Here is a 17187-nt window from a genome sequence, read left to right on the forward strand (position 1 = left end):
CGCTCCATCATCAGGTGAGCTCTGAGGGAACTCCTCAACTATAGCTCCTAGAACCCCCGTTTTGGTCTCATCCGTCGAAGACTTTGAAGATCCTGCCGGAGCAGTCAAGGGATAGCCAAACACCTTCATCAACCCTCCCCCCACCTTTTTACCTCACCCCCTCTCGTTAACGTCCCCACGAAACCTCCCCCTCCCCCTCCCCCCACCTTTTTACCTCACCCCCTCTCGTTAACGTCCCCACGAAACCTACCCCTCCCCCTCCCCCCACCTTTTTACTTCACCCCCTCTCGTTAACGTCCCCACGAAACCTCCCCCTCCCCCTCCCCCTCAGAGATACCTCACCCCCGCGGAGGCTAACTCCCCCCCCCTTGGAGCTAGAAAGCCGAGTTTGGGCTCATTTGAAAGGGCTTGGCAAGAGGAATAAATCGGCCCCAACAGAAAACCAAATTTCCGCACCTAATATCAGCGACACCACGAACCAAACCACTCTCCACAAAAGCGCATCTACCAGGGCTCTGAACATCGAGCCGCTGCAGTGTTCGGGCTCCTCACTACACAACATACGCAGACCACCAGCGAAACTTGTAACGTGAGTCCATAAAAAAAAAAAAAAAAAAAAAAAAAAAAAAAAAAAAAAAAAAAATAGGAGAATTATTGTAACTACTCAGATCTTGTAATATAAAAAAAAAAAAAAAAAAAAAAAAGATGTCGTCCAAAAACTCCGCAGTCCCATCCCGCAAGATTACCATGGACTTGGCTAAGGGCCCCAAAACCCTCAGGGAAAAGGTCCTAAAAAATACGGCCAAATCAGTGGTGTCCGAAAAGGCAGCGCGTCCATCGACCACCGAACCGATCATGGTGGCAAAGGCATGCTCAGAACCAGACAACAGAATGAGCACACCACCACAGTCCACTGCAGCAACCACACCGGAGTTCCTCACCCCTGAAGACCGCACCCGGATCTCCGAAATTGTCATCGACTGGGAGCAGTGCGGTATCTCACCCCCCCGAAAGATCGACTCGGAGGACGACAGCTCGGTGGCGTCTGTGGAGTCCCGGTCCACACAACCAGAGCATGGGAGACCAAGCATCCTCTACAGAACCCCGAGGCGGGGAACGGGGGTGGAGATGGACTTGGCCACACAGGAGGCTAACACACTGCTGCAGAAAGGAAAAGCCGCACTTGAAGCGGCTGGAAACATGAAGCGGGAGTGCAAAGCCATCGCACACGATTGCCTCCAAGGACTGTACGAGACGGCTCTGTCACTGGCAGACTCGAGGAGCCGCCACAAGTTCAACCTCGAAAAGGAGCGGTCAAGGCACGCAAAAGAACTTGTGCGGGTTGAGAGGGCTCATACTCGAGAGCTAATGAAAATGACAATGGAGCTCTCCCTGATGCGAACAGACGTCTCGGAGACGAAGAAGGAGGCGAAGGGGATCCGAGAATGGCTGGGACATGAAACCCTTGAGGCCTTCAACGGCATAAAGGAGGTCAAAGAAGAAATGAAGTCAGCGGGCCACCAAAACCAGAAGGAGCACGAGAGAACGAGGCGCGAGTATCAATCCACTCCGAGGGATTCAAAACCGGATTCGGCGGGGACAGGCATATCGCGTCTGGAGTCACAGTACACGTCCATATCGAATCAATTGGACGAGCTCCGGAAGGCACTGGGAAGGCTGAAGGAAGATCTGGACCAGCCATTAATATCCAACGATACGCCACCGGAGCAGCAAAACCAGGGTGTGATGATGGAACTGCTGCTCACCACAAACGTGTTCCAGGAGGAGATGGCCAAGCTGTCTAGGCAGCTTCAAGATCTCTCCAATAGGCCTCAGGCCTCTCCTCCTCGACCTCAACCCCAGATCAACATCAAAGAGGTGCTGGAACCTATCTACGAGAGACTGGAGATTGTCTCCTCTGACCTTCGCGTTCTCCGCGACAAAGAGCCACCAACCCAAGCGCCTGCAGCCTTAAACCTGGAGGCAGAACTCGCGGTCGGAGAGGTCAGAAAGACCCTCCACAACATCGAGAAAGGAGTGGCGGACTTGGGCAGGGTGGAAAAACCACACGGACAAAACCAGGGTCCCAAAACCTTCGCCCAGGTCGCCAGCACACCCAAACCCAAACCCCCTCAGCCAAACCACACCCTCATCGTCTCGTCAACGGACCCCAAGCACACAGGAGATAACGTTATCGAAAGGATCAGAACAGCCCTGGACCTAAAGACAACTGGAGCCCGTGTCGACACAGTCCGGAAGGCGCGCAACCAAAAGGTGGTCCTGAGGTGCGCGTCGAAGTCCGACTTAAAACTAATAAAGGACCAAGTACGAATAAACGAAGGGCTCAAGGTCCAGGAGCCAAAACCGCAAAACCCCTAATATGCGTGAGGGGAGTTCTGTCCAGTTATGGTGACGCCGAAATAGTGGACCTCCTGAAGGCGCAGAATAAACACCTTCTGCAAACTGTTGCTGAAGAGGACATAACCACTCTGAAAGTCCGATACAGGAAACGTGCGAGGAACCCACATGAATGCCATCCCGTGTTGGAGCTCGCGCCGGGGCTTTGGAAATGCCTCACTCAAGCGCAGAGGGTGCACGTGGGCATCAAGCGGTGCACAGTAGAGGATCAGTCCCCACTAGTGCAGTGTACAAGGTGCCTTGCATATGGACATAATAAGACAATATGCAAGGCTGCAAAAGAGCTCTGCAGCTACTGCAGTGGAGAACACACGGTGAGGGACTGCCGCAGCAAAGCCGAAGGCAAAGTGCCCGCTTGTATTAACTGCAAGACGGCCCACAGGACCGGTGAAGACCTGGCACACACAGCATTTAGCGAAGAATGCCAGGAGCGTCAGAAATGGGATGGCATAGCAAGGTCGCGCGTCTCTTATTGCTAAGGGCGACCAAGACAATCAACAGCGGAACCAACCATACACAAACTCAACCGATCTAGACACCCAAAACCGAACACCGACAGCGAGGCTGAGGTTCATCCAGGTGAATCTCCAGCGTTCTAAGCTGGCTACGGAGGAACTCCATCTGGCGGCTCAGGAAAAAGGGATTTCAGTTGCACTAGTTCAAGAGCCCTACGTAGGAAGAAGCGGTGTAATGAAACAGAAACCCGGCACACAAGTCATCCAGTGCACCCTGAACCGACAAAAGCCAGTCAAGGCAGCGATCGTTATCTTCGGGAACAATCTCGAAGTTATCCACGACCCCCAACTCGTGTCCGAGAACGTCGTTGCCGTATTACTTAAGGCCGGCCCGTGTCACGTCTAATAGGACGTGTACAAGAAAAGAAATAAAACTAAGTTAGAAAATAGAAAATAAAAATATGTAGGTATATTAAAAAAAATTAATTTAAGGTTCGGCCTAGGTCTTTGCGCACTTGTCCAGTCTTCCACACTCCCCTGGCGAGCTCCCGTCCTCCAGGCGTAGTCCCGGTCAGCTCGGCCACTCCACTCAGGCGAAGATCCAGGTTACGGTTGCGGTCAGTTAAACCGTGACGTAATTCCTAGGGACAAAGGTCACATCAGTAAGCTGCTGGTATAAGGGGTGCACGGGAAACGCTAGGTATGCATGGCAAGAACTAGATTGGCAAATTAGGGCTTATAAAGGCGGGAAGAATTCTAGGCGTGAATCTAAATCGATACATGTTCGCTAGCAGAGGCGGTTACAAACATTACGCTAAGAAGAGCATAGCAAAAGAAGGCCAAGCACTACACACAGGATAGAAACAAGCTACAATATTCAGACGGACTCGTACCTTAAAATTAACACAAGACAATATAATACAAAATAGGTAGGTAACGGCCGTTAGAAATATTTATTACAAAATTGTGCATAACTTACCCAAATTTGGGAATCACGGTCACTTGTAATTATTACAACTTTTAATTTAAAAGTATGGAGAAGCAATCCAGGCTCAAAATTGTATAAAATATTTAAATATTATTTTATTCTGTATTTCGCAATGACGGTAAGCAAGGTAAAAAAATTAGTCAGAGCGACAGCGTCCTTGCCTCAAGAGGTTTGGCTGCGGACTGTGTGTGATGTCGCCTCGCGCCGGCACGGCGCGCGGCCGGGTGGCGGGGCGCGACGAGGAACCTGTTATTCTTTATATATAAAATAATACGGTTGTCCGCATTACTTGATTGTTACACTACTACAACCTCTGTAAAATTTTAGTTAATAGTTATATTTAAATAATAGTTGTAAATAGTTGATTTGTTCTTTTTTTTTTGTTTTTAGTAGTTTTATTTATATTGTTTACTTAGTAAGTTTTATTTTTAAATTGTTTATTTTTAAGTTAAGTTGTTTTTTATTTATGTATTATTTGTAATAGTAGTAGTAATGTACATGTTATGTACACTACGTTACATTACCCCTCTCCCCAGAAAAAGGATTTCAACTTATTGAAATCCGCAAAAGATATTTTGATAGAAACGAAGAATTAACTTATGACGGGTATATCCTAAGCTTGAGATCCTTGATATGCCAGACGCCAAGATCGCGACCATTCATGTCTTCCAGGACGTAAACCAATGGAGATCGTTTGACTTTTACGCGGCATTTTTGAAATTTAGGAGCCAACTTTTTACTAAAATGAGCATCTTTATCGCTCTGGAAGTAGCAACGCTTCCAAACGATATCGCCCACATTGAACTCTGCATGCTTTCGACGCAAGTTATAATGCTGTGTGTTCTTTACATGAGCTTCCCACAAAGCAACCTGAACTTTGTCGAATATTGGCGATAATTGGCCCAAGTTTGCAGCATAAGCATCGCGTGGTAAAAATATTAGGTCTGTTGGATCTGGATATTCGAGGTAATGAGAACCACAAGCGACTAACTCTCTTCCGTGTACCAAGAAGGATGGAGTATACCCAGTGCTTTCATTAACAGAATTATTAATAGCGAATTGGATTTGAGGAAGGTTTGCGTCCCAAGATCTATGATCCCCATCTACGAAACTTGAAACAGCAGTTATTATCGTTTTGTTGTATCTTTCCACTGTATTAATTTGTGGAGTGTACTTCGGAGTAAAATGTATGTTGGGAATTTTGTATTTTTTGAAAAGTTTATCTAAATCTCGGCTAATAAACTGACTTCCATTATCAAGAATAATAGTTTGAGGAATTCCGTGAACGAGAAAGACATCGTCCTCAAGATGTTTAACAATCAAATTCGAGGTAGCTCGACGTAGTGGAAAAAGAAGGCAATATTTAGAAAAGCAGCAAGTCACAACGAAAATAAACTGATTTTGTTTCCGGGAAGAAGGTAACGGACCAACCAAGTCAATTGATAGAACTTGGAAGGGACGAGAAACGTCTTTAGGCCTACCCATTTTTCCGGAGACACCATGGGTAGAATGTTTATGAGCTAGACATGTTTCACAATTTGAAACGAATTGAACTACGCTAGAATACATACCGGGCCAATAAAAACGAAGTGCTAAGCGCTTATATGTCTTAAACACGCCGAAATGACCGGAAATAGGTTCAGAGTGGCACTCAATTAAGATATCTCTTTGTTGTTCTTTAGGAATAACCTTCTTCCAAGCAAACTCAACCGTAAGGTCAACCTTAGTCTTCATGTACCTGTATAATACATTATCCTCTACCTTGTAGTTTGGGAAATTTATTGGATTAGCCTGGCAACCTTGGAAGATCTTCAGGTACCAAGAATCCTGCGTATTGGAAACATCAGCATTTGAAATTGCCTCAACTGGAACACTTCTAGATAGGGCATCCGGGACAACATTATCCTTACCACGGCGGTGTTTTATTTCAAAATTGAAAGAAGAAAGGCGAACTCCCCACCTTGCGAGCCGACCGGTTGGATTAGTGAGAGACATAAACCACTTAAGAGAAGAATGGTCAGTGTAGACTAAAAAGGTTTTGTCGGTCTCAAGGTAACAGCGCCAGTATTCCAGAGCAGTAAGAACTGCAAGTGCCTCCCGTTCTGTTGTGCTGTAGTTTCTCTCGGGTTTACTTAAAGAACGGCTCATGTACGCAATTGGGTGTTCCACACCATCAATTGTTTGAGCCAACATCGCACCAATACCGAAATTACTGGCATCAGTGTGCACTTCAAAGGGAAGGTTAAAGTCAGGGCAAGCAAGGACAGGTGCTTGAACTAATTTAGTCTTTAATTCTAGGAAAGCCTTGTCAGCCTCAGGGGTCCACTGAAACGCAGGGGCGTTCTTTTTATTAGAAGTTAGCTTATTTAAGGGACCTAGCGCCTATACCACGACGCCGTACCCAAAAAACGCTTAACTTCCTTTCTATTGACAGGAGTGGGAAAGTCTAATATGGCTTTGACCTTATCTGGGTCAGTCCTTAAGCCATGAGCATCCACTATGTAGCCAAGATACCGTAGCTGACTTCGGAAAAAGTGACATTTGTCTAGATTGACAGTGAGATTAGCTGATTGAAGTTTTTGGAAAACTTTCTGAAGCAGTTCTACATGTTCCTCAAAAGTTTTGCTTATGATAATTACATCATCTAAGTATGCAAAGACTTTGAGTTCGAATTCAGGCCCGAATAAAAGATCGACAAGTCTCTGTTGCGTAGCAGGAGCATTGGTAAGTCCAAAAGCTGTTACCTTAAACATAAAAGTTCCTCGACCAGGAACATAAAAGGCCGTCTTCTCTCTGTCCCTTTCGTCGATTAATATCTGCCAAAATGCCTTGGACAAATCTATGCTGGAAAGATAACGCGCATCCTTCAGATTATCTAAAATTTCGGACACATATGGAAGCTTATATGCGTCTTTCTTTGTTACGGCGTTCAATTTGCGGCTGTCTAAGCAGAAGCGGGGCTTTCCATCCTTCTTGCCCACGACTAATACTGGAGAAGACCATGGACTCTCACAAGGTTCAATAACATCTAGCGCCAACATCTCATCAACCTGTTCAGCAACAATACGTTGCTTTTCTGGTGACATGCGGTAATATCGCTGACGGATAGGTTCAGCATTACCAGTATCTATACGATGTTTAATGACGTTAGTACGACCTAAACCTCTCTCTGTGTACGAAATGTCCTTGAAAAGATCTACCACGCTGTCAGCTAACAGTTTTTGAGAAGGGTTCAAAACGTCATAGCCACATAGGTGCTGAGAAGATGGCGAAGAAATTTCCGAAAGCCCAGGGTCGGTTAAGAATAAGTTTTCTTCCTCTGATAAATACTTAGGGCACAGGTTAAAAGTGTTCCAAAAATCGATTCCTAAAATTAAAACGGTTTCGATCGCTGGAATAACATGTGCCTTAATAATAGAAAACTTGTTTTCGAAGGTCAAGGGTAGAAGAATATAACCAAGGGATGTTATCCTCTGACCTCCTGCAGCAGTTACAGTTATCCTCTCATCGTTGCATAAAATCAAACCTAGTTTTATCAAAAGTTCATGAGAGTTATTGCCTAGGACCGTGACGGCGGAACCAGAGTCCAACAAACCATATAAAAATGAATCTTTATTGATTCCCACCTTCGCATAAGGCCTAGGATCATTACTCGGCTTGACATTGAAAATTGTAGAAATATCTTTCCTAGAAAAGAAGTTTTTTACAAACATGAGCCAATCATTCCAGTCCGAGCTATCTGTATGAGTAACCGCATGTGTCCTACAATTTTCAGTTACTAGTTTTTTGGTTTGCAGTTCGGACAATCCGGGGTACGAACTTCCTTCAGGCCACACCTAAAACAAAAAACTTTACGCTCAGCCGTGCAGTCTTTCATAGAGTGCGTATTAACACGGCAACGGTGACAGTAAGGGACTTTAGATATAGCCGAAGTTTCGGCTTCAGGAGCCTGAATTTCAGAGACCTTGTGCGACCCCTGCTGGTGAGCACCGTCATACTTATTACGAGCGTAAAAATTACCTTGGCTACTAGTCGTCGACTTACGCTTTGAAGACTGGTAGCTAAATTCTGGAGCCAAAGTATGAGTCGAAACCGAAGGTGGTTCCTTAAAGAATTCTGAACGAACCTTAATGCGCTCATAATTTTTACAAATTATTTTTAAATCTTCGAGTGATTTAATATTAGGACTAGCAGCTATAATATTAGAGTAGGAAGGACGAATATTATGAAGGATAATTTCAAGTTTTTCGTCTTCCTTTAAAGGTTTACTTAGCCTAGAAAACATGCCTTGCATTATAGACAGGTAAATTGTGATGTTCTCTTCCTCGCCCTGTGTACGCTGACGTATTTCTGAGGCCATGCGATAATCGTAGTCGGGAACATCAAAATCATCCTTCAACGCGATTAGTACTTCGTTCCAACTACCGACACTGCCCCTGATGTTACGGTACCAGTGAAGCGCATCACCAATGAAAATATCGGTAGCAGAACTTAGTATTTTATTTTCCGATATATTTTTAGAAGTACGGAATTCTTCAATCTTTTGTATAAAAGATCTGACACAAGATTTGCCGTCATATTTTAATTTATTAATTTCTCCTATTAGCCCGCGATCACATGAAACTGCAATATTCATCCCGGCTAAATTAGGTTTATCAGTCACGTCTTCCTCAGAAGTAACTGAAGACGCGGCTTGTTTCTGATCTTTGACCTTTGACTCATCAAGGCCCAAAAGTATTTCATAATACCCCTCATAACTCTTCTTTATTTTACCTAATTTAGCTAAATCGTCAGCCACCTGCGGTTTTTCAATTCGTTGAAGCCTATAATATAAATGGTGTAGCATAGCCTTAGTTCTATTAAAAAGAGGTTCCTCATAGTTAAGTTTCAAGGCATCAAGATTAGCCTTGACCTTCTCCAACGTCTCTTGAGAGCCTTTAATATCCTCTAAAAACTGAAAAACCGAATCGACTATATCATCGGACGAATATAACTGTGTTAATTTATTGACTTGACGTCTTAATCCAGCAACGCTATCAGAGGGAAGTTCTCCACGGATAGCAACTTCATACATGAGCTCAGATTTCTGAAGTAGCAAGTATTTAATTGGGATTGCCATATTGATAAGAAATTAAAAAAATTGAAAAAAAATTAAAAATCAAAAATACTGGGTAGGCTATGCACAATCGTTTACACACATAAACCAAGCAAAATCCGCTCTGTTACAATCTATTTAAAGAACACAAACACAAAAAGCAAAACAAAAAATAATAAACAGGTGAAGTCAGGTGAAACGCACTAAGTTATTTTGATTCAAACAATTAAACATTTTATAACTATAGTGTAAGATAATAGAAGTTAAGGTAATTAATTACAAAAGTTTATGCAATTAACATTTAATTACCAAAATTACTTAGGGTTTTGAGAAATTTAAGAGAAGCAGACAAACACTACTAGGAAGACCACCACCGCATAGAACCACTAAAATGACCAAAGCAAGTACGAAAGACCTTAAACCACGTTTTTGGGCGCCATTGTCACGTATAATAGGACGTGTACAAGAAAAGAAATAAAACTAAGTTAGAAAATAGAAAATAAAAATATGAAGGTATATTAAAAAAAAAATTTAAGGTTCGGCCTAGGTCTTTGCGCACTTGTCTAGTCTTCCACACTCCCCTGGCGAGCTCCCGTCCTCCAGGCGTAGTCCCGGTCAGCTCGGCCACTCCACTCAGGCGAAGATCCAGGTTACGGTTGCGGTCAGTTAAACCGTGACGTAATTCCTAGGGACAAAGGTCACATCAGTAAGCTGCTGGTATAAGGGGTGCACGGGAAACGCTAGGTATGCATGGCAAGAACTAGATTGGCAAATTAGGGCTTATAAAGGCGGGAAGAATTCTAGGCGTGAATCTAAATCGATACATGTTCACTAGCAGAGGCGGTTACAAACATTACGCTAAGAAGAGCATAGCAAAAGAAAGCCAAGCACTACACACAGAATAGAAACAAGCTACAATATTCAGACGGACTCGTACCTTAAAATTAACACAAGACAATATAATACAAAATAGGTAGGTAACGGCCGTTAGAAATATTTATTACAAAATTGTGCATAACTTACCCAAATTTGGGAATCACGGTCACTTGTAATTATTACAACTTTTAATTTAAAAGTATGGGGAAGCAATCCAGGCTCCAAATTGTATAAAATATTTAAATATTATTATTATTTCGCAATGACGGTAAGCAAGGTAAAAAAATTAGCCAGAGCGACAGCGTCCTTGCCTCAAGAGGTTTGGCTGCGGACTGTCTGTGATGTCGCCTCGCGCCAGCACGGCGCGCGGCCGGGTGCGGGGCGCGACGAGGAACCTGTTATTCTCTATATATAAAATAATACGGTTGTCCGCATTACTTGATTGTTGCACTACTACAACCTCTGTAAAAATTTAGTTAATAGTTATATTATAGTTGTAAATAGTTGATTTGTTCTTTTTTTTTTGTTTTTAGTAGTTTTATTTATATTGTTTACTTAGTAAGTTTTATTTTTAAATTGTTTATTTTTAAGTTAAGTTGTTTTTTATTTATGTATTATTTGTAATAGTAGTAGTAATGTACATGTTATGTACACTACGTTACACCCGTACAACTTTGGAGTGCTGTCGGTGTACTACGAAGGCGATCAGGATCTGGATTCATACCTTGACGACACTCAACATAAGATGCATCTCCTGAAAACAAATAACATACTCATAGGCGGGGACGTGAATGCCTGGAGTCAGTGGTGGGGAAGCGTCTCCGAAAACCATCGCGGAGCGTTATACAATGCGTTCCTAAACGACCGGGATCTCCAAATACTGAACATGGGTCAAACACCGACCTTCGAGGTTTATAGAGGGGACAGGTGGTGCACCAGTGTCGTCGATGTAACGGCATGCAGCCTGTCCATGCTCGACAGGGTCGAAGAGTGGAGAGTGGAAAGAAGTCTAACGACCTCAGACCACAATGCTATTACCTTTTCGGTGCGTTTGGAAAAGGCTTTGAAACCTTTAAGACCGATCACCACTCGCATCTATAACACCAAGAAGGCAAAGTGGTCCGACTTCAGCTCCCACTTTAAAGCCAGCCTGGCTGAAAGCGCCATCACTCCAGCCAGCATCTCGGGAGTCACAAACCCAATGGATTTGGAGACCATAATCACCAAATACACTAAAAACATTCACCGGTCGTGCGAGGAAGCGATCCCGAAACTGGGGTCATCCAAACGCGACACCAGACCCCCGTGGTGGACCCCTTCTCTACACCGTCTTCAAAAAGACGCGTTGAGAAAGAAGAGAAGGATTCGAAACGCGGCACCAGCTCGGAGACAATTCGTCATCCAGGAATACGTGGCTGCTAAAAATGAGTACACAACAGCAGCAGAGGAAGCAGCCACGGCCAGTTGGAAGGAGTTTTGCAGCAAACAGGACCGGGAGAGCATGTGGGACAGCATCTACAGGGTGATAAGGAAGACAGCCAAAAGACAGAACGACGCTCTCCTTCGCAACACCAAAGGAGAGACGCTCAGTCCGGTAGAATCGGCTGAACTCTTGGCTAAAACCTTCTACCCGGACGACTCAACGGATGCCGAACAGCCATATCACAAGGCGGTGAGAAGGCTAGCGGAGGAAATAAATCCACAGGGATTGTCCGCCGATGATCCCCCATTTTCGATCGCGGAGCTGGAAATGGTCCTTCAAAACCAAAATCCGAAAAAAGCCCCCGGCCCGGATGGCCTAACGGCGGACATCTGCACAGCAGCGATCGACTGCGACAGGGAGGTATTTCTGGCGATAGCCAATAGGTGTCTGTCGCTACCACACTTCCCAAAACAATGGAAGACCGCTCACGTGTGCATCCTTCGCAAGCCAGGCAAAGATGACTATACCAACCCAAAGTCGTACAGACCAATAGGTCTCCTATCGGTCCTGGGAAAAATAGTAGAAAAACTTCTGGTAGGCAGACTCCAGTGGCATTTCCTCCCCAAACTCAACAAGAACCAATACGGTTTCATGCCACAGCGCGGAACCGAGGACGCCCTCTATGATCTCATAGCGCACATACGCGCGGAAATCAAAGCGAAAAAGATCGTGCTCCTGATATCATTGGACATAGAGGGGGCCTTTGACAATGCCTGGTGGCCAGCACTTAAAAAACAGATGGTAGTCAAAGGCTGCCCCAAAAACCTCTACAACCTTGTCAACTCGTACCTAAAAGACCGAAACATCGTGGTTAATTACGCCAGAGCGACTAGCGAAAAGGGTACCACCAAGGGATGCGTACAGGGCTCAATAGCCGGACCGACGTTCTGGAACCTTATCCTGGATTCGCTACTTCAAAAAGTGTCTAGTAGGGGGATACACTGTCAGGCCTTCGCAGACGACGTTGTCCTGGTAATCTCAGACCATACGACCGGTCCCCTGCAACAAGCTGCCAACGAAATACTAGACATTGTATCGGAATGGGGTGCTCAAAATAAGTTAAGATTTGCCGCGCACAAGACCAACGCGATGGTGTTAACCAAAAAACTTAAGTACGACCTTCCGGAACTATACATGTCGGGCACACGGCTGAACCTAGTCCAAGAAGTCAAGCTGCTAGGTTTAATAATAGATCATAAACTCACATTCAATGCGCACGTATCCGCGACTTGTAAAAAGGCAGCGGACATATACAAACAACTTGCGTGTGCGGCGAGGGTGACTTGGGGTCTGAACAGAGACATAATAAGAACAATATATGTGTCGGTGGTGGAGCCCATCGTGATGTATGCGGCAAGTGCGTGGGCGCCCGCAGCTGAAAAACTGATGTCAAGAAACCAGTTTGACTCATTGCAGAGGGGCTTTGCGCAAAAGATCTGCAAAGCATATCGCACGGTGTCACTGACATCGGCACTTATTCTGTCGGGCCAACTCCCCCTAGATCTCCGGGTAATTGAGGCCGCCACCCTATTCAAGATCAAGAAGGGTCATTCCCAGGAGTTTATACCGCCGGGTCGCGAACTGGAAAGGAACGTCCACCCATCCAAAAATCCCCACCCAGCGATACTCATATCAACAGATTATGCCCGCGTAGAAGACTGGACTCCTGAAACTCTGGAGACCCACAAAATTTCCGGCCCCCAGATATACACCGATGGCAGCAAAATTGAGGGGAAAGTCGGAGCTGCCCTAACTTGGTGGGAAAATGGAAAAGAGTCCAGTTTCAGAACCTTCGGCCTGGAGCCTCACAACACTGTCTTCCAATCTGAAATGTACGCTCTCTTCAGAGCCGTCAGGTTGGTAAGAGAATCGAATGCGGCCTCCGTGAGCATCTTGAGTGACTCAAGATCATCGCTCGACCTGCTCAGGAGCCCGGTGGCCACTCACAACCTGGCACTAGAAATAAAGAAAAGCGTCCGAGAAATTAGGCAGGAGGGCAGGGAGGTGAGGTTCTTCTGGCTCAGGGCCCACGTGGGGACCGAAGGGAACGAGAGAGCGGATGAGCTGGCCAAGGAGGCAGCCCTTAAAAAAGAGACAGCCGATTACACGAAGGTCCCGATATCGTACGTGAGGGGAAAGATACGGGAGAGGACAATACTGAAGTGGCAAGCGCGTTACGAAACCTCGAGCACAGGCTCGGTAACAAAAGTGTTCTTCCCGGACGTCCGAGAGGCGAAAAGGATACTCGGGGACACAGTCCTCACACCGACCCATGTACAAGTCCTCACAGGACACGGAGGATTCTCAGCGTACCTCCATCGATTCCATCTAAAGGATAGTCCCTCTTGCGTCTGCGACTCTGCTTGCGAGGAATCGGTGTGGCACCTGCTCTTCGAGTGCCCAAGGTTTAGCCCGGAAAGAATGGAGCTGGAAATAAAGATTGGTATCCAGCTAGACCAGTCCACACTCCATACCATCATGGGGAAACTAACAACAAGAAAACCATTCTTAGCATTCGCGAGCAGAGTGGCTGTCATCGCGGCAGAGGCGAACAAGACAGATGCATCCTTCCGCGGTCGGAACAGACTACCATCGTCAAATACCCCACTTGCCACCACACAACAACCAGCAACCGCATCAGTAAATGCAACGCACAGCGCAGCAACTGCCACTGTTGTCCCACAAACAACCACAACAAAACAGACCGAAACGTCAACCACCTCAACCACTGGTAACCTACAAACCACTGCCACTACACATCCAACAACACAACAATCTGCAGCATCAGCGGCAGCAGCAGCAGTGGTGGAGCCTAGCCCGCAGCAAAACCCTAACTCCATGTCAATCGCACACCTCTTGGCATGTGGGGGAGATGGCGTCCCAGGAATCAGACTGCGGGGCGTCGCCCTCTTTATGAACAGAGAGGGAGAAAGGCTGGGCATAAGCTACTGCATCGGTACAAGCCGTCCAAGGGCCCGAATAACAATATCACCGGGCCTTGCCGCCCTGATCAACGGAAGCACCACCAAATCAACCATCAAAGGCAGCAAATATGCAGCGCTGCCACAAGTGGAAGTGGCTACTCACCGATGCCGCTTAATGCGACACAAAGGTAAGACGATCGCATTATTCGAGTGGGGGGTGGAGACTCCATTTGCACAGGCGAGCTCATTGCTTCGACAGATCGGTGAGGCAGGAGGAGACCCAGCATTCACAGCCCGCACCATAAGCGTGGACGCGATGGCGGTTGGGGGGGAGAGGGGCGAGGTCGCGGACAGGTTTGGCTGTTTAAAAGCCTCTGAACACCACGAGGTAGTAGTTTATGAAGATAGAGGGGAAACTCTAAGTTTCCTCAAAGCCCCCAGGAGACTAACAGCATGCGCAGCAAGCCCTTCAACCCCAGCCACTCAAAGCGGATCCGAGCGGGCCCAACAGAAGGCAGCCGCCGATAAAGCTGAGCAGAATAAAACCAGATGCCCAGAAGATCGGGTGCAGTCGAGGAGTCGCCTGAAAGTTTTCGGCACCTTCCTTAACACTCTGCTTCCTACCGCAACCCGCAACTCAAACAGGCAAGAAACAGCCGTAGAGAGGTTCTTCTCCAGAATCGCTAAACCACCCACACAGCCAAAGCCCACACCAACCAGAGCTGATAAAGGGCAAGTCAGCCCGCCGATACTCGCCCTAAATTCGGGAGTCACGGATCACGTGAAGAGCGCCTTCCTCGAGTATGTAGCTGTCGTGAGAGCGACCAGAGAAGTCAATCTTGCGACATGCAAGAAGATCATGCAGACGTTCAGAAGAGAGACAGAAGGACTCTTAAGGGTGCTGCTCGAGGAGGCGGGGGCTGCGGTGTACGACAACTCCAGATCCATAGTTATCAAAGGGGAAATGGAGGGGTCGTACATGGCGGCCTTTAGCGAGAGTTGTGGATTCGTGTACCTGGACACGGCCGAAACGGACCGCTTGGGTAAAATTAAATTTAGTGCACCCGAAGATGACCCAATGGTGGTTACCGCCAAATGTACCAAAGTCATGTTGGAAGATAGGATCCTCGCAATGGCACAGACCATTTTAGAAAATCAGGACATCCAAGCATCATCAGGAAGTTGGGTGGTACCCAACATCAGGTGGGTCAACGGAGTGCCAGGCTGTGGCAAAACAACTTGGGTGGTAAAGAACTTCGATGGGGAGAGGGACGTTGTAGCCACAACGACAACCGAAGCTGCCAAAGATCTGAGAGAAAAGCTTGCGCGCCGCTTAGGTGACAAAATCAATACTAAGGTGCGCACTATGGCCTCAATATTGGCGAACGGGTTCAAGAACCAAGAAAAATGTTACCGGTTAACTGTGGACGAGGCTCTCATGAACCACTTCGGGTCTATAGTGATGGCGGCCAAGTTGTCCGGAGCAAGCGAACTTGTCCTCATTGGAGACATTAACCAGCTTCCGTTTTTGGACAGGGAGAACCTATTTCAGCTACGGTATACTCGTCCGGATCTAGTGGCTGGCATCACCCAGGAACTGCTCTGCACTCATCGCAACCCTATGGATGTAGCATACACCTTGAGCGACATATACAGCGGAATCTACGCCTCCAAATCATCGCTGTCGCAGGTCCACTCCCTGAGCGTGAGAGGCTACACGGGGGCGCAAATCCAGGCTACTGCCAAAAACACCCTGTTTTTGGTTCATACGCAGGAGGAGAAAACTTCTCTTGTGAACAAGGGATATGGGTCTGGAGAGGGATCGCGCCTCATGACTATACATGAGGCCCAGGGTTTGACCTGCGACAGTGTGATTATCATTAACACCAAGTCGAGGAGGCTCCAGGTTCACAATAGCGTATCACACGCTGTGGTGGCGGTGTCAAGACACACGAACAGCTGTGTGTATTATTCTGATGATGCCGAAGACGCCATAGGCCGTTTCGCAAAGAAAGCGATGGATGCGCCGACGAAAACGGTCGTCGACTACAACTTAAAAACGGCCATGCAACATCGGGACGCCAGCGTCATAGAACCTCTGCTGAAGCTGGCTGAGTCCCTGGCAAAAAGACAAACAACTTGACATCCTTTCTCCTCCTCTTTAGTATAAAATCAAATTGTAACTGCGCCGCAGAGTTTGTCGATCACACTCATTCGAGGATCTGAACGACACTCTCTGCCACGCAGACATTGTCCTCTAGAATTAAGAAGTGGTATTTTTAGTGGTAGTATAAGCATGAAATAAAGTTATAAAAAAAAAAAAAAAAAAAAAAAAAAAATGGACTCACGTAGATTAATAAGTTTAATTTTAAGAAAAAGAGCCGAACACAATAATATTGTAACCAACGCAATTATAATTCTAATAAATGCATGAAAAAGGGCGCGGACGACATGTCTGCGGATTGTTTGTTTATTTAAAAAAAAAAAAAAAAAAAAAAAAAAACCTAACCTAACCTAACCTAACCTAACCTAACCTAACCTAACCTAACCTAACCTAACCTAACCTAACCTAACCTAACCTAACCTAACCTAACCTAACCTAACCTAACCTAACCTAACCTAACCTAACCTAACCTAACCTAACCTTACCTAACCTAACCTAACATAACCTAACCTAACCTAACCTAACCTAACCTAACCTAACCTAACCTAACCTAACCTAACCTAACCTAACCTAACCTAACCTAACCTAACCTAACCTAACCTAACCTAACCTAACCTAACCTAACCTAACCTAACCTAACCTAACCTAACCTAACCTAACCTAACCTAACCTAACCTAACCTAACCTAACCTAACCTTTTTTTTTTTTTTTTTTTTTGACCCTGGGAAAAATACTTTATGTATCGTCCTCCCGTCGGGGGACGGGAGGGATATGTGGGACTCTC

General features: G+C 46.0%; 1 protein-coding gene and 1 non-coding gene across 2 annotated transcripts; both read left to right on the top strand.

Annotated features, from left to right (window-relative positions):
- The first annotated feature begins 657 nt into the window (after positions 1-657).
- On the top strand, positions 658-2900 carry LOC118281163 (uncharacterized). Its single transcript, XR_007707618.1, has one exon. It is a non-coding gene; the product is annotated as an uncharacterized LOC118281163 (transcript).
- LOC126913011 (uncharacterized) lies at positions 2900-16677 on the top strand. Its single transcript, XM_050707676.1, has 3 exons — positions 2900-3266; positions 3924-3930; positions 10506-16677. The coding sequence occupies exons 1-3, from the start codon at positions 3109-3111 to the stop codon at positions 16380-16382; spliced, it is 6042 nt and encodes a 2013-aa protein (XP_050563633.1). The 5' UTR covers positions 2900-3108; the 3' UTR covers positions 16383-16677.
- The last annotated feature ends 510 nt before the right edge of the window (positions 16678-17187 follow it).

The sequence above is a fragment of the Spodoptera frugiperda genome, unplaced genomic scaffold (assembly GCF_023101765.2).
Source record: "Spodoptera frugiperda isolate SF20-4 unplaced genomic scaffold, AGI-APGP_CSIRO_Sfru_2.0 tig00001579_1, whole genome shotgun sequence".
NCBI lineage: Eukaryota > Metazoa > Arthropoda > Insecta > Lepidoptera > Noctuidae > Spodoptera > Spodoptera frugiperda.